The sequence below is a fragment of the Eulemur rufifrons genome, chromosome 7, assembly GCF_041146395.1.
Source record: "Eulemur rufifrons isolate Redbay chromosome 7, OSU_ERuf_1, whole genome shotgun sequence".
NCBI classification, from domain to species: Eukaryota; Metazoa; Chordata; class Mammalia; order Primates; family Lemuridae; genus Eulemur; species Eulemur rufifrons.
The window spans coordinates 80101859-80126825 of NC_090989.1; the positions used below are offsets into that span (position 1 = coordinate 80101859).

At 33.4% G+C, this 24967-nt stretch overlaps 1 protein-coding gene across 1 annotated transcript in view; it reads right to left on the reverse strand.

Moving 5' to 3' along the window:
• The window catches only part of ATP11B (ATPase phospholipid transporting 11B (putative)), a 106283-nt gene that overhangs the window by 24697 nt on the left and 56619 nt on the right, over window positions 1-24967 (reverse strand). Inside the window, exons 13-25 of the mRNA XM_069472877.1 lie at window positions 24470-24709; window positions 23751-23926; window positions 23193-23261; window positions 21229-21302; window positions 21051-21154; window positions 18341-18522; window positions 16397-16600; window positions 11432-11585; window positions 10106-10208; window positions 7220-7365; window positions 5600-5659; window positions 3896-4023; window positions 2695-2833 (exon numbers count right to left, since the gene is read on the reverse strand). Of these exons, the coding sequence (XP_069328978.1) occupies window positions 2695-2833; window positions 3896-4023; window positions 5600-5659; window positions 7220-7365; window positions 10106-10208; window positions 11432-11585; window positions 16397-16600; window positions 18341-18522; window positions 21051-21154; window positions 21229-21302; window positions 23193-23261; window positions 23751-23926; window positions 24470-24709 (1779 nt within the window). The remainder of the gene's footprint in view (window positions 1-2694; window positions 2834-3895; window positions 4024-5599; window positions 5660-7219; window positions 7366-10105; window positions 10209-11431; window positions 11586-16396; window positions 16601-18340; window positions 18523-21050; window positions 21155-21228; window positions 21303-23192; window positions 23262-23750; window positions 23927-24469; window positions 24710-24967) is intronic.

Here is a 24967-nt window from a genome sequence, read left to right on the forward strand (position 1 = left end):
TTTATCCTCTTTGTCTTCTGAAGCCTTTGGTTGAAACCACCAAGGAAAAAGAATTTCATAAAATATTGGGATGGGGAACTCAGCTACCTCTGAAACTGTTCTCCTGATATTTTCCTCCCTATATCATCTTAGTTTTACATTCTCACCACATGACAATTCTCTCTTTCCTATTTCCTTTAATGTAATATTCTTACTCATCTACATACTTTTAATGACAGCAACAATGTCTTTTCCATTACATTCTGTGGATATCTGTTTAACTGGGGGTGAATTCTTTCAATTTTGAATTGTTTCTCTTACATTTTCCTATCACTTTCTTTCCTTATCTATAATCTTAAGTAGCATCTTTATTTATTTATAATTTTAAACAGCTTCTTCCCTGAGAAAGTTTCCTTACTGAGATCACAGTAAGACAACACAATCTATTTCCAAAAATATTTTGTACAACAGCAACATCGTTAGGACAAGCATGTGCTAAGATTGACTTATTCTGTATGGGTCAAGAAAGGAGAAGATAAGTTCTTTTTAAAAAAATACAATCATTAGTTTTTAGTTACCTCTCTAATTTATAGTATACTTAATAAACATTCTTCATTGGTATTTGCCTCCCACTTACTTAGCCTTTTTTTTAGCGTACACAAATTCTGAAAGAGCTGTAACACTTATTTAGTTTTTTTAAAAAAGATTTCATAGGTAGTAAATTCACAGAAACAAAAAGTAGAATGGTGGTTGCCAGGGTCTAAGGGGAGGGGAAAATAGGAATAGTTGTTCAATGTGGATGGAGTTTCAGTTTTGCAGGATGAAAAAGTTCTGGAGATATACTGCAGAATAATGTGAATATACTTAACATTACTAAACTGTACATTTAAAAATGGTTTTCAAAAAGTATCAAATTGTATATTTTAAATATGTATAATTTATTATATGTCAATTATATCTCAATAAAGCTGTTTTAAAAATATTTCATGGAAGTGAATTTTTCTAGATGGTATATTACTTTGGGGGAACTTAAATTTTTAAAGTTACATCAAAATCTCTCACAAATATTTTATAATATAACTTTGTCAAAATTCTATTGATAAAAAAGAAATGATGATTATACTTTTCTTTAATGATAAATCTGCTTACAAATTTAAAGTAGGATAAGAGTAATAATCTCTAACTATCAAAAATAAATCTGTAGTATTCTATGAAGCCCTGTTTAAAAACAACTCAATTCCAAAAAAGCTGATCCTGTCAGATAACAGAAACAACTGAAAGTCCTAAGCTCATTTTTAACTTCCAAAAAAAAAATGAAAAGATTCCCCAAACAACGTATCTACCAAATTACTAATCTGTAACTTCTTGACAAATGTTTGTGGCAAGACAGTACTATTGTATTTTAAAACAAGTCCCAGTTCTTAACTTATATTCAAAGACTGTAAGACTGGTGACTACTTTAAGCCTGCATATGGCTAGAGACATTTTATGTGAGTTTAACTCTTCTATTATTTACAAGAAAAACAAGAGTTAAAAATTAGTCACTAGTTCAGTCTTCTTATGAATATATCTGTTTTCTGGCAACTTGTTAAGGAGTAACAGTAAAGGATTTTTTTTTTTGTGAGACAAGGTCTCACTCTGCTGCCTGGGTTAGAATGCACTGGTGTCATAGCTCACTGCAACCTCCAACTCCTGGGCTTAAGTGATCCATCTGCCTCAGCCTCCCAAGCAGCTGGACTACAGGCATGTGCCTCCAGGCCCAGCTGATTTTTTCTATTTTTTGTAGAGAAGGGTCTTGCTATGTTCCTCAGGCTGATCTCAAAATCCTGGTCTCAAGTGACCCTTCTGCCTCTGCCTCCCAAAGTGCTGAGATTACAGGCGTGAGCCACCACGCCTGGCCAGGTATGATCATAGCTCACTGCAACCTCCAACTCCTGGGCTCAAGGGATCCTCCTGCCTCAGCCTCCCAAGTAGCTGGGATTACAGGTATGTGCTAGCACGCCTGGCTTATTTTTTAAATTTTTTGTAGAGATGGGATGTCATTATAAAAGATCCCATCTTTTGTTGCTCAGACTGGTCTCAAATTCCTGGCTTCAAGTGATCTTCCTGCCTCGGTCTCCCAAAGTGCTGGAATTAGAGGTGTACCTGGCAGGTTTTATCTTGTACAACGAATACTCAAGTTTTAATTTTTTAAAAAGTCACTAAAAATTAGAAACAAATTCTCTAATTAAGGAAATAAACTATGATGTGTAGTAGAGTACTATGTAACCAGGAAAAATGTTTTTGAAGTATTTTTAATAACATGAAAAATCACTTAGGCTATAAAGTTAGGAAATAAGGAGATTTAAATTATGAGGTTAATGAAAATAGCAAAAAGTAAACAGTTGCTATCATTAAAATATAATCCTGAGGTAAACAGCATACAGGGGTATAACATATCCCCTTGTGTGAGCTAATTTTTGAATAGCAAAATTGTCTAGTAACTTGAGTTTCCTTTTAAGATTACATTGTTTGTTTTTCTGTTTGAATTTTCATTTGTATGAAACTTTAAGCAAAAATTTTTAAAAATATTTTTATATTTGGCATTTTAATTTCATATCTGAAATTTTATCATTTAAATTGAATTTTAGTTTTATTTTCTATGACAAACAGTTATCAAAAAGCAAACCAAATCAAAATATTACCAAGCATTCTTTAAAAAATTAGATATTTTACCTCGCCATTTCCAAGCAGAGATACATCTTCCCCCATCAGAAAATAGGATCCAAAAAAGAAAATAAAGGCATGACTGAAACCCAAGATGGTCCAATAAAGAAATTTATTAATGCTTAAGAGACGGTTTTTACTAATATCTCTGTAAATTAAAAAAAAGAAGAGAAAAGGGAACATATTAGGAATCATTTATTATTTACCTACTATACAATTATTATAATTTGATGATTTAAAAACAAGATGGATTTTTTAATTTAAAATGCTTGAAAATATTAGCAGAAACTCAAACTTACAAACCACTGCTTGTAATATACAACTGTGTAACAGTTTATAGTTTATATAATATATTCAAATACATTTTCTCATTTGACGAAGAAATATGATATAGGCATAATGTGTCAGTTTAATTGTGAAAAGGTGATTTATCTGTTATTATATTCTTCTGTTAACATTTAATCACTCTGCCATTATAGTCTCTTTTTAGTGAGGTCATTTGAGTCAGGGTCAGCACTGAGGGTCCTAGTTAAGTTCACTTCCAACAATATCTATGATGGGAAGAACAATCTGTGCCAATCTTGGGTCAAGCCCTGTCCTAGATATCCTGGGAAATCGAAGTAAGTTATCCTACAACTGAATAATTAGATAGCTCTGTAAGGGGTATCTCTATGGGAGCTTATAGTGGAAAACATAAGGTGGTCCTTAGGAATAGGTCTCAAGCACATCTCTGTGATTACTTGGTTCTGGGGAAGCAGGAATAAAGCAGGGGATCTGGGATGGGAATTAAAACCCTCAACCCTGCATTTCGTATTGATTGCTACTTATAAATTTGATAATAGTAGAACATAAACTAATTTTTTAGGAATCCTAGAGACCACCAATTCCTAATTTCTTTTTTGCACACAAAATGGAGTATTATTGGTTTGCAACATTAAATGCAAATTACACAATTACCCAATGCATTCCTAGAATTAAAGTATTTTTTCTTACAGATACTAGAAAAATTATCCAAATTTTCTCCTTGAAAAAAATTATTGAAAATTTTCTCCTTGATATTCAATAACTTTAAACCATATGACAATTACTAGTAAAGTTTTAATCATCAAAGCACTAATTTGCTTGTTTTTAGGTACTTTTAAAAAATGATAACTAATACATTACTTGCAATCACAAATATTATGGACCTTTAATACTGGAATACACTTACCGATAGAGGGTGGGCTTGTTCTGTAATACATGAGGGTCTATATGTTGTTCCAAAAGACTATATATCAGAATAGGTAGGGAAGTAAAACAAATATTGTATAAAGTCAGGTACACGCTGTCATACAATGTCTAGAAAGAGAAATTGGTGGGAATGCTGAGATTCTAAATTATGAATTAGTATTATACTTATGCATATAATCACAAAGAAGCACATGAAAATAAGCATAAAATTATAGTTTATCAAGTTACATTAAAATCAATTTTAATAATTCCAATTTGCTTTTAGTATAGACATAAACATATAATGTTCCTAGATTTATATTCTTTGTGGGAATTGGAATATTTTACTGTGTCAGGTGATTCTAAAATTCTAGTGAATTGAGTCGATATTTCAAGATTCTCCACAATTTGGTCACTGTAAAGTAATTTTACACAATTCTCCTACAAGCACCCCAGGCTTCTTTCTTGCTATTCCTTTAGAAGAATTCCTTAAAATACATACAGGTTTCTTTCATGCCTTTGTTGCCCCATCTATGTTCTACTCTTCCTTTAAGGCACTGAATAAGACTCTTCTTCCATGAAACTTTGCACAATTGCCCAAGTTCTTGATGTTAGATTTTTCCTCTAAACTGTCATAGGTCCTACTGTATTAATTGCTTAGCATTTTGCCTAAGCTTTATATACTGTTTTCATTTTTATTAATACTGCCTCCCAAATTGCACTATAAACTCCCTGAAAACCTAATTAAAATGGGTCCAGTTCCCTTGTCATATGGTCTTATCACATACTTTAGTTCATTTAGGTAAGTAAATAAACTGTTACTGGCAATCAATGTCTAAGCAGATATTTGGAATTTAGAGTTATAGGTTGTAAAAAGAGGAGAAAAAAGTAATTAAAGATAGGAACAACTCGTTAAAAATCTAAGATAATTAAGCTCTTGTTTTATCAATAAATCTGGACCAATGTCTTGATCAATTTGAGCTGTAGAGTGTTGTATGTGAAAAGGGTGCTCAATTAGTCAGAAGTAGTAGCTCCAAGTCATGGTTTAGTCATTAATTTAGTTAAGGCAAATTACTTAATCTCTGTGCATGTCACTTTCCTTTTCTATAAAATAAAACAGACAGATCAGGAATTGCAAATATGTAACATGTGTGCCTATTACAGCCACTGCTAACAAATTACAGCATTTTTCCCTCTGAGCCTACAGCTTCAGAAACCTTTTCAATATAGCACTCCAGGTATCTCTATCAATTATTATCTTTCAAGCTAGCTTCTGAGGTTAAAACCTATATTGTCATCCCTAGACTAAATCACTACGTTCCTTCCAAACCTAAAAAATTCTGAGCCAAATATAAAAATGAGGTAAATTTCCAATATTAACTGGTCTGGCTTGATATGGATTCTATAGAAATATCGCAAAAAAGTTGAAAAAGGTTATCAAAATTCTCTGACAAGCTGTTAAGAGTTAATATCTATTTTTTAAAAATCATCCAGAATTACAATATATTTTGGTATTAACATTTACCTCAAACTGAAAAGCAGAATAAATATTATGAATGTTATGCTGATTAAATACACTAAGCAAAAAAGTTTTGTCTAGTTACCTATAGAAGAAAAATGAGAAAAGTCCCTCCAAATGTCTACCGAAATCCAAACATAAATACCTTATTCTAAAAGGACAAAACATAAGCTTCTGTTTACTTACTTGTTGAGAAAATAAACAGTAGAACTGATATAAAAATTGGGGTGTTATAAAGCACACATTCTGAAAAATAAGATTAAACAGGAAATAATTAAAATATTTAGATCTAAAAGAGAAACATTATTAAAAATGGCTACTAAGGTGTCCATAAACACAATCTCAGTTAATATGGTAAGTAAAGGATAAGGACTTGTCCATATAAAACAGGAAAGTAGGATTCCCATTTTGTTAAAAAAAGTCTAAAAGCATTTTATGCACCAGTACAGATATCAGAATGAAAATACCCTTGATTCCTATCTTTGCCAAGCAATACTACAATTTTGAATTTACAACCTTCCAACTATTATTCAATTCTTTTCAAATATAATACAATAAGTAAGATTTACTTAAACTTTAGGGCTATGACAACTTTAAAATGCAAAAATACTTCAAACACACAATACATAGAACTGTCAAAACATCTCTCCATCTCAATATACTCATATTCCAAGTAAAAGCTAGAATAATCACTTAGAAGAAAACTGCCATCATCATCTTATAGCAATGTGTAGTCTACTACTTGTGTTCTTTCCTTGCAGCTATTAGTTATAGGAATATATGCAATATAGGACATTGCTATATTAAATGTATTGGTAACAGGAGCTCTTAATGTGGGTTCCACAGACTCTCACTCTCCTCAAAAGGATCCAGAGATAGAATAGTGTTTCAATATAATTAGTTTCCTTGTAATCGTATGTATTTTTATTTTATGCATATAAAAACCCCATACTGAGGAGCTCATACATTTCACTAGACTACCAAAGGGTCATTCATGGCACAAAAAAGGTTAAGAACCTCTGTTTGAAACCATCATATTGTAGTTAAATTAAAACTTATTGGCCGGGCGCGGTGGCTCACGCCTGTAATCCTAGCACTCTGGGAGGCCGAGGCGGGTGGATTGTTTGAGCTCAGGAGTTCGAGACCAGCCTGAGCAAGAGCGAGACCTCGTCTCTACTAAAAATAGAAAGAAATGATCTGGCCAACTAAAAATATATATAGAAAAAATTAGCCGGGCATGGTGGCGCATGCCTGTAGTCCCAGCTACTCGGGAGGCTGAGGCAGGAGGATTGCTTAAGCCCAGGAGTTTGAGGTTGCTGTGAGCTAGGCTGATGCCACGGCACTCACTCTAGCCCAGGCAACAGAGCGAGACTCTGTCTAAAAAAAAAAAACAACAAAAAAAACTTATTACTGGTTCAGGATAAAATAACTTTGAAGAAATCAAATTTACTGTGTTCTAATTTGCAAGGAATAAAACATACCAATTTTAATTTTAAATTTTGATGTGTTTTGAAAACTTTTTATATACTACCATCATAATAAAACTGGAGAACTTTTCTGTCACCCCAAAAAGCTCTCTTACATCCCTTTCCAGTCAATTCTACCACCTGAACCCTTGGCCCCAGGCAACCACTGATTTGCTTTCTGTTGGTATAGATTAGATTTATGACAAACTACTGTTATTTTTACTTATAGAAACTATTTTTAAGAAAAATGTATATAGTTATAACATTCCTCAAATTGAAACTTTAAATTACTATATCAATAATTGAAATAATTGATTCTAAATATCTACATGAAACTCACCTTGTAAAAAAAATACTGTACAAGGGTAGCTATTCTAATATAATAAAAATGACCATGAACAAAAAGCAATTTGGAGAGGAATTTAAATCTAGCTATTGCATAGTCACTGTTTCTTGCAGCCTGTCTTCCTTCTTTACCCATGATTCCTGTAACAAAGGGGACAGAAAGGCATGTTCACTTATAACTGATTAGTTTAATTTTCATGTTATATCTGCAAATATCTCAATTATTTGTAGTAGTTAAACACAGACTTCGGAACACTGAATCCTAATAAGTCAGCAGATAGCAGATGTCTAAAAGGTTGTTCTACCTAAATATGTAATTAATATAAAGCTACAATATATAGCAGACATATAATACCAATTTTCAAAGAATTAAAACACAATAAGATAAAATACAATTAATATAAAAACAATACTGAAAGTTCAGGATCTAGCAGGAATATCAATTATTATTCTAATAAGCACAATATTGGGTAACAGAATTCTGATGGACAGAAGGCTATAAAACAGATTTAACTTCACTATTTCCAGTGAATATAAAAAATATTCAAATTGAATAATTTGAACCTGGCAAAAATAATGAGCATATTTAACTGATTTAAAACTTTCATGGTGCCGGGCACAGTGGTTCATGCCTGTAATCGCAGCATTTTGGGAGGTCAAGGCGAGAGGGCTGCTTGAAGCTAAGAATTTGAGACCAGTCTGGGCAACGCAGTGAGACCCTCATCTCTACAAAAAACAAAAATATCAGCTGGGCCTGGTGGCATAAGCCTGTGGTCGCAGCTACTAAGGAGGCTGAGGAAGGAGGACAAGGATCACTTGAGCCCGGTAATTTGAGGTTACAGCAAGCTATGATTGGGCCACTGCAATCCAGGCTGGGCAGCAGAGCGAGACCCTGTCTCTAAAAAACAAATGAACAAACAATCTTTCATGCATAAGTCAAACAAAGTGTGCTTTTTAAAAGACAAATATAAATTTAGAATAAATAAACTTAAAAAAATAAAAGAAAAATGTACAATATCATTTGAAATCAGTGCATTGTTTTATCTGATGAATATGAGTAAAAGTTTTTAGGTTACAATAATCCTTTAGGTTTCAGAAAAGCAAGAGTTATTGCCAAGTTTGTTTTTAATTTGAAAGCAACTTTTAAAATTAAAATTTTTATCATAAAAGTATCAAAATGCTCCAAAATGTATAGGCAATGAAAATCATCTATATTCATAACACCTAGAGAAAACCACTGTTTTCAGTCTATGTCCTTTCAGAATTTTTCTTTCTGCTTATTTCCTGTGTGGGTTTAATTATATAAAAACGTGTATTAAAACGGGATTGTTTGGTAATGTGCTTTGGTACCTAACAGATTATGGACATTGTTTATATTATTTATCAACATGTTCGATTATTTTCTTAGAAGAAATTCCTGGATGCATAATTGCAAAGTCAATAGGCATACATTTAAAAATTTTGTTATGCATAATAATGCAGGGTGTACCAATTTACTCTCTCACTAACATTGTATAAGAGCATTGTTAATGTATACCTCTGCAAACTACAGATTTATCAATCTTTGTAGTTTCTGCCAATCTGAAAAGCAACTTTAACTTGTATTTCACTGGTTGTTAGAGACTGAACATTTTTTTTCATACATTTAGTATTCATTTTAAATTTCTCCTTTTATGACAACTGATGGCTCACATCCTTCTGCATATTTCTACTTTAGTGTTTTTCTTATTCTTATTAATTTGTTAAGACTTCATATATTAAGAATATTAAGTCTTTGTCATCTATTTTGCAAATATTCTTTACTAGTTTGTCTTTCATCTTTAAAATTTGTTTTGGGAGAGTTTTTACCAGTGTATGATCTTTTCCCTATAGTTAACTATAGTTCCTTCCTTTGGTATTGTGCTTAAAAGACCCTTCCACATCTCAAATAATAAGATTATTCATTAAAATTTCTTCTATTACTTTCTATGGTCTTTAAAAATTATTTACATCCTAATCCATCTGGAATTTGTTTTACTATAAGTAATGGAAAGGGATCCAACTTCTTTTTTCCAAATATTAATAACTAACCAATTTTATCAATATTTTTTTACTGAATAGTTTGTATTTATGTGAAATACCCCTTTGTTATATACTAAACCTTCCATATTCTTGAATCCATTCCAGTCACTGACCTGATAACTACCCATGCAGGACACTATAGAGACTGTTCCAGAACAGAGACTAGCCTAAATCTCTTTTAACTCTCAAGTTTTATTCTTCAATTAAAAAAACCCATGCCCATACTTTTTCTCTTTTGCTAGGTATTTGTAAAATAAAATTATAGAGGAAGACAGATCAGAATATGGTTAAAATAGAAAAGGATTAATAAATTAAATATAATTAAATAATAATAGTCTGAATCCAATAAAAGTTTTAAGTAAAAAGAAAAATTAGAATAGTTATTAAAATCAGAAAACTATTTGAAATTTTATATTTTATTACAGTCTGGTGCAATTTTTTGTCTCTAAATTATCTTTAAAATGTGTGAAAATACTTTAAAAGGTAAAAAATGTCATGTAAAAATAAAGTTACTTTTATTATGGAGAATTGGCAAAGATAAAATTCACTAATGTATTTATTTCCTTTAAAATTTAGAACTAAAATATACTATATAGTATACCATAAAATATAATAAAAATAAAAAATAAAATATACTATAAAATATAATGTAGTGTACTTAATTACAATAGGTTTCTGATGGAGATACACTATGATACATTACCATGTTGCATTTAGTTTTCATTCACATATTTGATGTTATACCTTAATCTACAAAAGGAAAATTCAAAACCGCCAAATAATTATACTAACTTTAAAAGTTTAGGAAAAAATCAATTACCTATGCCAACATGTGCTTCCTGTATCATGCTTACATCATTAGCACCATCACCAACAGCCAATGTTATAGGTTTCTCAGGTGAGATTTTTATCAGTCTTATTACCTGAAAGACATACAATGAATTAGTTCTTTATGATAAAATTTTAACTTTCTTATATTTACATAAAGTCATTTATCTGAGATGACTCTGTAGTAAGAACAGTAGAGTACTGAAAAAAAGATTGAATTTTATGTTAGACAATATGCACCGGTGTTCATTTTTTTGAGGGGTACCTCCATTAAGATTTTAGGAATGTCTTTCAGAAATGTCACAACAGAGAATTATCTTTGGATTTTATGATGAGAAGCAAGAGTCTTTAAATATAGCTTAAATATTTAAAAACCTTAATAACTTAATTATGTAAAAAAGTAACTACACTTAATTGAACTGTTAGGCAAAATTTTTTCTTTCTCAAAAAATTATTTTTTTCACTTAAGAGGAAAGAAAATTGTTTTCTCCTGTGATAAAATTTAAAAAATTTTAAATAAGCAATCAAGATTAAATTCAATGAAATCAAAAGAAAGGTTTCTTTGGAATTCTTGAATGTTCTTTTATAAAGAACCCAGGCATTAGCTCTGTTTGGCAGTTTTAGTCTCCAAAGACTGCAGTACATTAGTTATTATACAGGTACTATAGCAAAATTCCATGTAGTCAAAAAAATTGGAAGTCTACTTTATTAGACCTATATATGAAACAATCAATATATAGACACGCATTGAAAAGGGTATTTGTGAAAAATACAATCTAAGACCTCAAATTCCCAATTTGGAATTACAAAAATGTTTGTGTAGGTTTTCAATTGAATCATAGGTAGCTGAAATGTAAATATTTCCTGTATATACAATAGCTTCACATTACAAATTAAGTAGCTTTTCAACTTTTTACTAAAACTCTATTTGTCACTTTATAGCCACTTTAACAAAGAATTACCACTTCATAAGCATGCAAGAATAAGCAGAGATCAACAGAGCCGTCTGAAAGTACAGATGAATTGAAGTTTCCTAGGCTCTTTCACTAGCTAAGTAACTAACTTGTGTAACATTAGTTATCACAGTTTAAATTTGTATTTCAACAAGAACACAAATCTGCTACCCATCACAGACTTTCTATGTCATTATAAATAGTTGAAACTTTAATGTTCACTGTGAGAATTTCAAAAGTCTAATGTATGGTTAAAATTCATAATATGAGAAGTGACTGACTCCTAGTAAAATGGAACTATGTAACCTTAAAGAACATTTTTAGATCTAAATATATTTATCAGGCTTTTTATAACATATACATACTTTTGCTTTCTGCAATGGTGCCATACGACAGCATAATACAGCTGAACAATTTCTACAAACTTCCATAAATAGTTTTTCATGCTCCCTGAGTGCAAGAGATAGGCTGGTCCCATCCACTACCAGCCCATGCTGAATCACATGATCCTCTGTAATTCTAAAAGAGAAAATAGTTATATGCTCTGTAAGATACTTTGAAGCCATATTATTTATACTAATATTGAACAAAAGATTCTTACAGAAAGATGCATTGTTCACCCACAGACCTTACTGTTACACGACGCATAAGTTAGGAAAAAACTCAATTGTATTACCCGAAGGTTACGATTAAGCAGAACTGAGAGTCACCGATACAGACTGAACAGATGATATTCAATTTTACAATGCTCTGATACGTAGGTATAATAACTATATTTTCTAAAATGTGAATTATAATACATAATCTGAGGATATTCTCCCAAACTGTGAGCATGAAAAGTCTTACAAAAACTGCAACATTATTAAACATTTAGCAAATTCTACTTATTTAAAAAATTAAATGAAATCAAGAATGTTCAGGAAAATCCATGAACTAGATTCACCACATGTGTAAATAGGAAGGAAAAAGATGAAGGAAGCAGTACTGTCTTTTGATATTAACCTCTATGATGGATTGTAACACCAGATATTACTATTACAGAACATGGATAACACCTTACTTGTGGGCATACGCTACACAAGTGCTGCTCAAAGTGCAGTGTGACATGACTACTGGCCGCTGGGCAAACTATTTGTTGCCAGGAAGAGACAAGGAGCTTGCACTAGTATATAAATCAAGTATATCGCCAAACACACTATTTTATTCAACTGTTTTTTCCCTCGACCCCCCACTGGTAATAAGACTTTCTTGATGAAGAAAATATACATAGATTTATATTTTGGGGCAAGCTCCTTTATGTTATTGAAAATCAGCACTCAGGGTAGCACGGTGCTATATACACCATAGGAAAGTACTACAGGTTCACAGTGCAGTACACTGCTACTGAGAAATATCCCTCCGTTTTCAAATAAGAAGTGAGAAGACTATTAAATGAGCAACAAGCTATAAAAGCTAAACATATATTGATTTTAGTCTTATAATAGAAAAAATTTTTCACAAGTTAAAATGATGTCTTTCATAGTATGCCTAATGACTATTGTGTTGCACTGTAACTAATAAGTGGCAAGCAATTCACTTTACATCATAAAATTTTTAAAAATTTATTTTTCCCTCCTTTATTAAACCTCCAGTATCTGAAACCAATACGCACATTGACTGTTTTTCTTCCCCACTGGCCAAACTTTAGCAACCTGTGGTGCCTTCGATGTCTTCAGGCTGTCCTAAGCATTGCCTGGGTAATGTGCCTCAGAAGCGATAGCAGCCAAGAGTGGGACAGATCAGTTTTCTTAGGGAATCTTTCTAAGGCACATTAAATTAGGTTTTCCTCTGGATAGGCTTCATAAATCATCATATGATCTCACAATCCGTGGGATTATATATCTATTAAGATAGGATCTCGTTCTGTCGCCCAGGCTGGAGGACAGTGGCATGATGATAGCTCACTGCAACCTCCAACTCCTGGGCTGAAGCAATCTTCCTGCCTCAGCCTCCTGGGTAGCTGGGACTATAGGTACATGCCACATGTCTGGCTAATTTTTTTATTATTGTAGAGATGGAGTCTCACTGTATTGCCCAGGCTGTTTTCAAACTCCTGGGCTCAAGTGATCCTCCCACCTCAGCCTCTCAAAGTGCAAGGATTATAGGTGTGAGCCACTATACCGGCCTGTGGAATATTTAAGAAGTATGGAAAAGCACCTACATTTCTTGCATACAGTAGGTAGCATCTGCTCAACTCTGTAGCCTCCTGTCTCATAATCTCCTCCCATATTCTCTCTGACCTATCCCATTCTCTGGCCACACTTTACTGTCAATTCCTCGATTAAGCCTCTCTCCCAGCTCTGGGAATTTGCACACATTGTTCCCATTTCTTCTTGGTGTCACTCTCTGTCCAGTTAAATTTCTTCTCTCAGGAGGCAACACAGTCACTTGTCTTCCAGAGCTCTCTCCTTAATATACCTGGTCTGGGCTAAGCTTCTCTCTTCCATACTACAGCTTCTGTTCTTGCCTCAGTTACAATCCAGTTGTGACAGGTCTATGACAAAATATTTACTTCCCTGTTTTTCCTACACACTATAAGCATTTGGGGCATAAACAACACACTTTATATGACTTTGTGTTCCAAATGCCTAGATAGGAGATGATATATGTTTGTGAAGGAATGGATATATAAACTAAAGCTTTCAGAGATACGAAATTCTTTGTTCTACACAAGATTTTTATCAAGATTTTTAGAATAGATACTACTTGCCAGTCTGTAAATCAAAATCCTATTGACTTACACAGTTATTTCAGATTTTTTCCATCAAAAAGATATATTCCTAAAATATAATATAAATTTCACACAGCAAGTGCTATGGTTTGAATGTGCTGTCCCCTCCAAAATTCATGCTGAAACAACCTCCATTGTGGTGTGGTATTAGGAGGTGGGGGCCTTTTGGGACATGATTAAGTCATAATATGAGATCTGCCTTCAGGAATGGATTAACACCCTGATATCAGAGGCTTCAGAGAGAGTTCGCCCCTCTTGACCTTAGTCCCTTCTCTCTAGTCCCTTTCCCCTAGCAGCCCTCCTCTTAGGAGGATGCAGCAACAAGGCACCGTCTCAGAAGCAGGGAGCAGCCCCCACTATACAACCTTCTGGGGCCTTGATCTTGGCCTTTCCAGCCTCCAGAACTGTGAGAAATAAATTTCTATTCTTTATAAATTACCCAGTCTCAGGTATTTTGTTGTAGCAGCACAAATGGACTAAGACAGCAAGTGTAAAATTCACTTTAAGGGTATAGTCTTCAATTTATAATACAGCTTTTGTACAGAAAGTGATGAACAATACTAATGATCATAACATATTCATTGAAACCACATATATAGAAGACTTAAAGAAAATATGCTAAAATATAAATAATTATCTTTAGATGATTGTACTATGTCATTAACCACCATACTGTTATAATTTTCAGTATTTTTTAAGTAGACATTATTTTTATAATCAGAAAAAATATATAAAGGCATATATAAGGTAAATGGTTCTAAGCAGTTAATTTCTAAGTTTAGGAAGTTTTCCTTGACATTATGTTATTTAAATGTTTAAGCATCCACAATGGTGTTGGCACTGCTCCCAAACTATAATTATTAATACCTAGATCACCTTTTTTTCATTCAAGCAAACACCCTTCTGATAGTTGTACTGTCTTTTTAAAACATCTCTTAAATAAGCTTTTCTTAGATGAAATCCAGAGGTTAGCAACACATCAATGCCTGCACAGCAAATATAAATAAAGCCTTAAATGTATATTAAAAACCATGGTGTTATCTTTTTGTGTTTGTTTTTCTGGGCTAGTATCACAAGACTGCAAATGACAGGAACCTGTAGGAGACCTAATATGCCTATATGCAAGCAGCCCTCATTCTCACAATGAAGCCCTTCTTAATTTATTGTGAAAAATTACTGTGTTAAATGGAGGCACCATTTGCCTCCATATGGGGCACAAATCTGCCTATAAAAAACGATTTACAAAAAAGAATTTAGAGTATAAATTCTTATGAAATAATCTTTGAACACTAAAATGCGGATTAGTATCACAGTTTGGTCATGCAAACTAGCTCAGAGGTTGGCAAATATTTTTTATAAAGGGCCAGAGAGTAAACATTTCAATTTTAAACTTTGTGGGCCAAGAGACAAAAATTGAGGATGTCATACAGGTGCTTATATAATGAGAGAGAAAAGAAACTTCAACAAAATTTTTATTAAGTTAAAAATGTAGTCATAGTTGAGAATTTTTTAATAGAAATATAATATAATGAGAAAAATGAGAATATTTTCTTGGGGGAGAGATAATATTTTGCTTAATTGGAGTTCAAAGTTAATGTTCCCTATCATCAAAATTAATTGTAAATGTCCATCTGATAATGCCTATCTGTAAGGAGATTTTACATTTCAATACAATAGAACTATATATAATGAGATTTATAATTCATCTTTGAAAATGTCTTTTCAAACAGGTAGCACAGCTAAAATATCACTCATAATAAACATAATGGTTTGCCATGTAATTCAATAATAAAACAATCCCCACTTCATTGTGCCTTAAAAGTGAGGATTGCTTGAGATCAGGAGTACAAGACCAGCCTGAGCAAGTGCGAGACCCCGTCTCTACTAAAAAATAGAAAGAAATTATCTGGACAAGTAAAAATATATAGAAAAAATTAGCCAGGCCTGGTGGCGCATGCCTGTAGTCCCAGCTACTCGGAAGGCTGAGGCAGAAGGATCGCTTAAGCCCAGGAGTTTGAGGTTGCTGTGAGCTAGGCTGACATCATGGCACTCTAGCCAGGGCAAAAGAGCGAGACTGTCTCCAAAAAAAAAAAAAAAAAAAAAAAAAAGTGTGATATTGAAAGTCCATTTATCTTTTCTTGTTTGACATGATAGCCATATACTGACAAAAAAAACCAGAGTATCATGAGACGGTACTACGCATGGCCCTTAAAAACACTATCAAGTTATAACTGTGTCACCAGTGTATCAAGCAGCAGTGTGAAGTGATGAGAGACTATGTCATAAGGTTTCTGTCGCAACTACTCAATTCTGGTGCTGATATATAAAAGCAGTCGTTGACAATATGTAAACAAATGTGGTTGTGTTCCAATCAAACTTTATAGACACTGAAACTTAAATATCATACAATTTTTACTTCTTGAAATATTCTTCTTTGGATTCTTTTTCATCCACCAAAAAATATAAAAACTACTTTTAGCTTATGGGCTGTAAAAAAACAGGCAGTGGGCCATAGTTTGTTGACCCTATGACTGCATAATACAGATATCTATATTCTTACCTTCTGGAAAGCTGCCTCAACTGTTCAGCACATTCGTTGTCTGATTTCTGATTTGTAAGTTCAAGGATGTTCATGGTTCTATGAAAGTGTCCACATGATAAACTTACACTAACAGCTGTTTCATGTTTATCTCCAGTAAGTACCCATACTTTGATCCCAGCCATTCTCAATGCTTCAATAGTTTCTCGAACTTTATCTTGTAGTCTAAAAATAAAAGAAACAAATTGGTAGTAGGGAATGCTTTTCTGCTTTGCATGGTGGTGTGTGCCTGTAGTCCTAGCTACTCGGAAGGGTGAGATAGGAGGATTGCCTGAGTCTGGCAGATTGATGTTACAGTGAGCTATGATCATACCACTGCACTCCAGCCTGGGCGACAGAGCAAGACCCTGTCTCTCTCATTCATTCATTGATAAATAAATAAATAAAATTTAAAAAAGAGAATACTTTTCTGACTGTATGTTAAGTATAAACCACATAGCACGTGCAAGGTAAATTCTAAAATCCTTGACTTAGGAATGTGTATATAGAAATATAACTGAAATTTTCTCCCATTAGGAAACAAACAAGAATAAAGAGATTAGTGATCATCTGGTTAACATAAAATCAACCAACTAAAATCTACAACTTCATATTTTAAGAGTATATCTTCAAAGTTGATTTTTATAGGGCCAAACTATGTGGTCTTCATAAACTCCTATTTTATTAGGAAGTCTTAAATTTCAAATCAGAAGGTTATTTTTCAGCTGGGAGCAGCAGCTCACCCCTATAATCCCAGAACTTTGAGAGGCCAAGGCGGGAGGACTACTTGAGGCCAGAGGTTTGAGATGAGCCTAGCAACACAGTGAGACCCTTGTCTTTACAAAAAAAAAAAAAATTAGCTGGGCCTGGTGGTATGTGCCTGTGGTCCTAGCTACTCAGGAGACTGAGGCAGGAGGATTGCTTGAGCCAGGGGTTCAAGGGTGCAGTGAGCTATGATCATGCCACTGTATGCCAGCTTGGGTGACAGAGCAAGACTTTGCCTCAAAAAAAAAAAAAAAAAAAAAAAAAAAAAAGACGAAGAAGAAGAAGAGTTTTCTCTTTTTGTTTTGTTAAGAAAATCTCTCAAATCACTCATATAATTTAAAAATCAGACCATGGAAAATACAGGACTACATAACTTTAGGTGAGCCTCAGAAATCTCATGAGGACAACTAAAAAGTAAATGAAAGCCTAAATTAAACAAACATGTATACACCCTTACCTCTATGGTGTAGAGGTACTGGGGAGCAAACATGAAGAATAAAAGGACTTCAAGGAATTCACAGGCTAACTGAGGAAAAAGTTTTTAAACATATGATTATACCATAGTGCCACAAGGACTACGATAGAAATACCTACAATGAGACTTCACAAAGAGAATTTTTAATCCTGCTAGGTGTCAGGAAAAGTCTTACTAGAGTGGGGCTAATATTTGAGCTATACTTTATGAACAGGTATTCACAGATGGATAGGGAAGGGAAGAATCATCCAGACAGAAGGCACAGCCTTCCCAAGGAACAAGGGCACAAAATAGAATAGTTTTAACTACAGTTGGTGTGCAAACGAAAACTACAGTTTGATATTATTGAAACATAAAGTAGAAGGGGACAGTGGTGGGAGGTGAGGCTGGAGAATTAAGCTGGTGTTTAAAGTCTTTGCATGGCTATTGAGGAGTATTCTAAAAATTCAGACTTATAGGGAAAACTATAGATAGCTGGTTTTTTTCCATCTATCTCAGCTATCTAGCTAGAACAAAATTTATATAGGCTGACTGGGAAAAATTAAGGTTTTAATTCTCTATTTTGATTTTAAATATATTAAGTTACAGGATGTTAATAAATAGAATTTATGTCATATATTAGAAACACTTGGTTAGAAAAATTCTTAAGAGAGAAAAATGATACCGCTTACTTATCTGATGCTTACCTGTCTTCCACTGCTGTAGCTCCAAGTAATATCAGGTCTTTCTCTATGAACTGGAAGGTGTCTGCCAATTTCTCTTCCCGTTGCTGCAAGGCAGTCCTGGCTTCAAATAGGCGTCTATCTATTGCCTCATATTCTTTAGATGTAAACTGTCTATAGGCTATACACAGAGTTCTTAGCCCTTTCTAAGACAGAAAAAAAAAAAAAAAAGAAAAAAATTGAACACAAATGACTAATGGAAAATCAGGAACTCATTGAAATAAACTGAGGATCCATTACCAAAAATTAATTACAAATCATTTAAAAAGTACTATCATCTAGTGATAGGAAATAAATGAAATGTCACAAAGCCCTAGTGATCTGAGTTATGGGACACATTACCATAGCTTTTTCAATTTCTGATGAGTTCTTATAAATAATTATGGTCACCAAATTATAGCATATTAGAGCCTAGAAAGGATCGTAAAGACTATATTATTTGTGGTTTTAAAACTGTGTTGCGTGGAAAGCCAGAAAGTCCTATAAGGGTACCTTTAGGATTGTTAAGAGAGAGACTATTCTCTATTCTCCAGGTTCTATTCTCCTGTTTTAATTTGCAAATCCACCTTTACCTATTTTGTAAGGTTTTTTTTTTTTAAGCAAAGGAAAACATAATTTCCTGAGAATTCATTGTATGACAAAATCTGCCATTCAAATAAAGAAGTCTATAAAATGAACATTATCAAACAAACAATACTTTCTAGATTTAACAAAGGAGTGATTTTAAATATCATTATATCTTCAATAGTGAACTGTAATCAGAATTGATTATCTGATTCCACTGGGCTCAAAGTTTTCTTATGGCATTAATCTCTGAAAGTTCATATCTAAATTCTAAGATTTATAAAACTTCCTTTTCTTGCTATACATATTCTTCAGAAAAACTCATAATAAATGTTCTAATAACGGAACTTGGAAAGGGTAGATTTTAAAATACTATATGATACTACTTGGCATATTTCTATTTTTTTTTTTTTGAGACAGAGTCTTGCTCTGTTGCCCAGGCTAGAGTGCTGTGGTGTCAGCCTAGCTCACAGCAACCTCAAACTCCTGGGCTTAAGCGATCCTACTGCCTCAGACTCCCGAGTAGCTGGGACTATAGGCATGCGCCACCATGACCGGCTAATTTTTTTCTATATATATGTATTTTAGTTGTCCAGATAATTTCTTTCTATTTTTAGTAGAGACAGGGTCTCACTCTTGCTCAGGCTGGTCTCGAACTCCTGACCTCAAGCGATCCACTTGCCTCGGCCTCCCAGAGTGCTAGGATTATAGGCATGAGCCACTGCGCCCGGCCCATATTTCTAAATAGTGGCATTCCTTGGTTTATAAAGTACTCATACCTATAAATTTTTCTCTTAAATAACAGTTAAGGGACCATAAATTATTTATATATGAATGAATTAATTCATCCTACAACAAATAATTATTGAGCACCAGCTATGTGCCAGCATTGTTCTGGATGTTAAAATGGTGGTAAGGTAGAATAATGTCTTTGTTTTTATGGATGTTATAGTGTGGTAGAGGAACTAGATCATAAACAATTAGGAAACACATAATGGGAAAAATGAAATCATAAACTAGTAAAGGAGACAGGTGAGCAGAGATGAGTACGGAGCATACATTTATAGAAAGGTAAAAAGGAAAGATTATGAAGTCCTAAGACTGAGAGAGAGCTGTTTAATAATTTTGGTATCACATGAATTGTGGTTCTTTATTTTTGTAAGATTCTCCTATATTTTTTCATATTTTCAATAAGAGAGATATAATTCACATATCCTAACATTGACCCCTTTAGAGACTACAAATCAGTGGTTTTTGGTGTATTCACAGAGCTGTGCATCATTATCACTATATAATTCTAGAATATTTCATTATCCCCAAAAGGAATTCCATAACCATTAGCAAACAGTCCCTTTCCTCACTTCCTCCAGCCGCTGGCAACCACTAATCTGCTTTCTCTATGAATCTGCCTATTCTGGATATCTCATATAAATGTAATATGTGGCCCTTTGTGACTGGCTTCTTTCACTCAGCATAATCTTTTCAAGATTCGTCCATGTTGTAGCATTTATCAGTACTTCATTACTTTTAATAGCCAAATAATATCCCATTATATGGATAAACCACATTTTGTCTATCATCAGTTGCCATTAGAGTTTTCCCATTTTCTGGCTATTAGAAATAATGCTGCTTATGAACATTCATGTACAAGGTTTTGTGTGGACATAGGTGTTCAATTCTCTTCGTGTATACCTAGGAGTGGAATTGCTGGGTCATACAGTAACTCTATGTTTACCTTTTGAGGAACTGCCAAACTGTTTTTCAGAGTGGCTGTGCCATTTATAATCCCACCAGCAAGGTGTGTATGAGGGTTCCAGTTTTTCCATATCATTGGAATTCCCCTCTATTTTTTTAATACACACCCTTTTTTAGTAGTGTAGTTTGAGTGGTACTTGCAACCAGAAGTGCCATGACCATAATAGGTTTGAAGAGAAGACTTATACTTTAGGAAGTTAAAAGTCAGTTTTATAGAACGAATGTAGAGCCAACAAAAAATGTAACAGAACTGCAGAATTTCTATAATTTTTGGTAAATTATTAAAAAATGAATTGCCAAATCTTTGATAAATATATTTTTATAGTTTTTTAAAATCATAGAAGTTTGTACTCACCAAAGCAAATTCATCTACATGAATTCTGGTTTTTTCTATTTCTCCACCTATACATTTAGGAAGAATTGATGATTCTGCTCCTTTAGCAAATAAAAACTTCTCACCTAAAAAGAAAAAATGAGTTATTAGGGTCTTAATATTAGATAAATAAAAATTCATGAAAGTTTAGATTGGTTACCTGAAGGTGCCTGAACAATTACACTCATTCTCCTACGATCTGAATCAAATTCCAGAATATGAAGCAGTTTGTATCTAAAGAAAATAAGAAAAACAAAAACTTTACTTTCTTGAATATTAAGCAAATATATGGAAAGAATCGCTATAAAAGATAAAATGGCTAACTTAGAACAAGAAATTAATCTCGACTACATTTTCATGATGATGGGTTGTGAATTATTAATAACAAAACAGGATAGAGATAGAAAGAATTGACATTAATTGAATACTTACCAAATGCTATGTGCTTTACATACCTTATGTCATTTAATACTCAGGAGAATTCAAGTAAGTAGGTCTTAACTCATTTTTATAGATGAGGACTATTAAACTCAGAAAGATTAAGTAATTTGCCTAAAGTCAAATAAGTTTGTAAATGGCAGAACAAGGACTAGAATCCAGATCTTCTTCCCAGCTTCATGTTTTTCTGACTAAAAAGGGTGATTGATTTTCAACTCTTTCTTTTGGTCCTAATAAACCTGACAAATGTAACATATTCACATTAGTATCAGAGGGTCATTACAGTAGTGATTCTGAACCTGGGGGTGTGTGTGTGGAGGGGAGGGGAGTGACAAAAGCCTTTCCGGGGAGCTGTGAAAGAATTTGTGTGGACAGGCAAGGTGTGGCTTAGAAAGTCTTCCAGATGAATCTTACACAATGATGTACATATGAAATGCTTTGCACATCTCAAAGGAAAATAATGAGTTGAATTATGGTTTATAAGTAAAATGAGCTACACAGGCTCCCACGTAAAAATAGTCAAAGAATGGACCCTATTTAGTATGGAAAAGCACAGCTTGGAAAAGCACAGTTTGAGTTGAGATATAATCAGAATTGATAATACCTGAATGGTTTAAGCATAATAAGTGTAGACAAATTCATTTATCAAAGATAAATGTTTGAAACATAAAATCATAGGAAATACAAGGAAAGTTTTTTTTTTTTATTCAGTGAGTAGAAACCCATGAAACCCATTACCCTGGGAATGTCTAAAAATAAACATATAAGTAAATTCAAGAACCAGTAGGCTAAAATACAAATAAAAGATTCAGAGCAGAATACTGTGATAAGATAAAATGTAATATTAGGATCATTCTAGAACAGAGATCAGTAAACTTTTTCTGTGAAGAGCCGGATATTAATATTTCAGGCTTTGCAGGCCATATATGGTCTCTGTTGCATATTCTTTTATTTTTTAAAAAAATAATCCTTTATTTTTTTTTTTTGAGACAGAGTCTCACTCTGTTGCCCAGGCTAGAGTGAGTGCCGTGGCGTCAGCCTAGCTCACAGCAACCTCAAACTCCTGAGCTCAAGCGATCCTCCTGTCTCAGCCTCCCGAGTAGCTGGGACTACAGGCATGCGCCACCATGCCCGGCTAATTTTTTCTATATATATTTTTAGCTGTCCATATAATTTCTTTCTATTTTTAGTAGAGGTGGGGTCTCGCTCTTGCTCAGGCTGGTCTCGAACTCCTGAGCTCAAACGATCCGCCCACCTCGGCCTCCCAGAGTGCTAGGATTACAGGCGTGAGCCACCGCGCCCGGCCAAAAATAATCCTTTAAAAATACAATATGGCTAGGCATGGTGACTCACACCTGTAATCCCAGCATGTTGGGAGGCAGAGGCAGGAAGACTGCTTGAGCCAAGGACTTTGAGACCAGCGTGGGCAACATAGTAAGACCCCATCTTTACAAAAAATTTAAAAATCAGCGAGGTGTAGTGGTGCGCACCTGTAGCTACTCAGGAGGCTAAGGAAAGAGGATCACTTGAGCCAGGAGTTGGAGGTTGTAGTGAGCTATAATCAATGTCACTGCAATTCAGCTTGGGTGACAGAGCTTGGCTCATGGACCATAGTTTACTGATCCCTATTCTATACTATACACTTATTGTGGTATAGAGAACTTTACAATATATGAAAAAAATTACCGTTCCAGTTTTCCAAGTGTTTTAATTTCCATAGTTTCTTCAGAATTGCCAATAAATACAATGCCAATCCTAGGGATTAAAAGGACAAAGAAAGGTAAGACTTAAGAAATGATATTTCATGTTTCACAATGCCATTATAGTTTAGCTTGAGAAAAAAATTTAAAATAAAAGTTTAAAAAAAATTTAAAATAAAATAAAAATTTAAAGTATTGCCTTTGAATAATAATCGTTACTTTTAAGAACTTGAAAGATCAGAATAGGTTCAGTATAATACAAGTATTTCTCACAAATTATATTACACATATTTTATAGTAATCAGATTTGTAAAGGGATCTTAAAAAATATGACTCAATGCAAGTTTCGTAACAAAATTAATGATATACTTCAAATTTTCATTTAAAATTTAATTTAAAATGCACTTCTATTTTTATGTGTTTATATGAATTTTGACAACTTAAGATGATGGAATTACGTTTGAAAATTTTAAATGATTCTCTAATATTCTAACATTTACTTAAAAGGTATTTTTCTGAAGATTTGGAAATTAGGTTAAATTACCTTGCAGCAGCTTCTACTAGAGCTTTTTCATCTGGTGAAGATGCATAGTACTCCAACTGGGAGGGTGCCAGGTTGGATTGCCAGGGACCATCACCAATGCATTCACTCTGAACATTGCTAATCTGTACAGTGTGACAGAGACTGACTGCTTTAAAGAAGAGATCATGTTCTTTAACCTGTAGGAACATAATTAATATTCATGATAAAAATATCATTTTGAAATCTCACTTAGGAAATCAGCAAGAGTGCTACAATCTTGATTCCCTGAATAACAGCTGGTTTCTGAGTTCAAAAAGTAAAATGTCACATTTGCTTAGGACCATTCAACATATGAGCATCTTTTAGGAGGCATAACCAAATTGCAAATAAAGGGGAATACGCTTTTGTGAAAGTAGTGAGGTCTCAAAAAATATTAAGTATTTTTAAGCTCTATTTTTCAATAAGTCTTCTTCACTTCAAGGCAGTAAGGGCTTTTCTTAACTCAGTTCCATTTAAATGCTCAGAGAGCTAAGGCAGACACTCATTAAATAACAAGTTAAATTGGGCTGTAACTATAAATTCTTAGGATTATATTTTGTAGCCTTGAATCAAAGATATACATTTGAAATACATATTCCTTGCTCTGTTGCCACTTAAACATTTTTTTCATACAACCCATCAACTATGGAAGAGAATTATTTCATATGAAACCCTTATTTATTAATTTAAAAATTGCTTACTAGTTCAGTTTCATTTTCAGGGCTGGTTCTAAAAGAGGAACTTGTAAGATGGGATAAGTTGTTAAGATGGGATAAACCACTAAGATAAGTTAAGTCTCCTTCTGAAGAGTCTGGTGTTGGTCCTTCAGGTACAAGTCTACCATTGATTTCTTGGTATTTCATGCCATTAATTGAGCATTCCCGAAACTGCATCTCATTTTCTGTCAGTGTACCAGTTTTATCTGTAAAGACATACTCCACCTAGAGAGAGAGAAAACAAAAGAAAATAAACTTTTGTGTTCATTCATGGTCCTATGTTAACCAAAACAAAAAAAAGAAAAAAAACCCTTGTCCTCTGTCACCTAATGTCAAGTTTACCTATTAACATTGATATACCAATGCTGACATTCTTGTACTCCAACCACAATTAGATAATCAAGACGAATAATACATGTTCATCTGTAGAGGTGACTGAGAATGTGGTATTAGTACTTTTTATCAATCTCTTGGCTAAGGTGT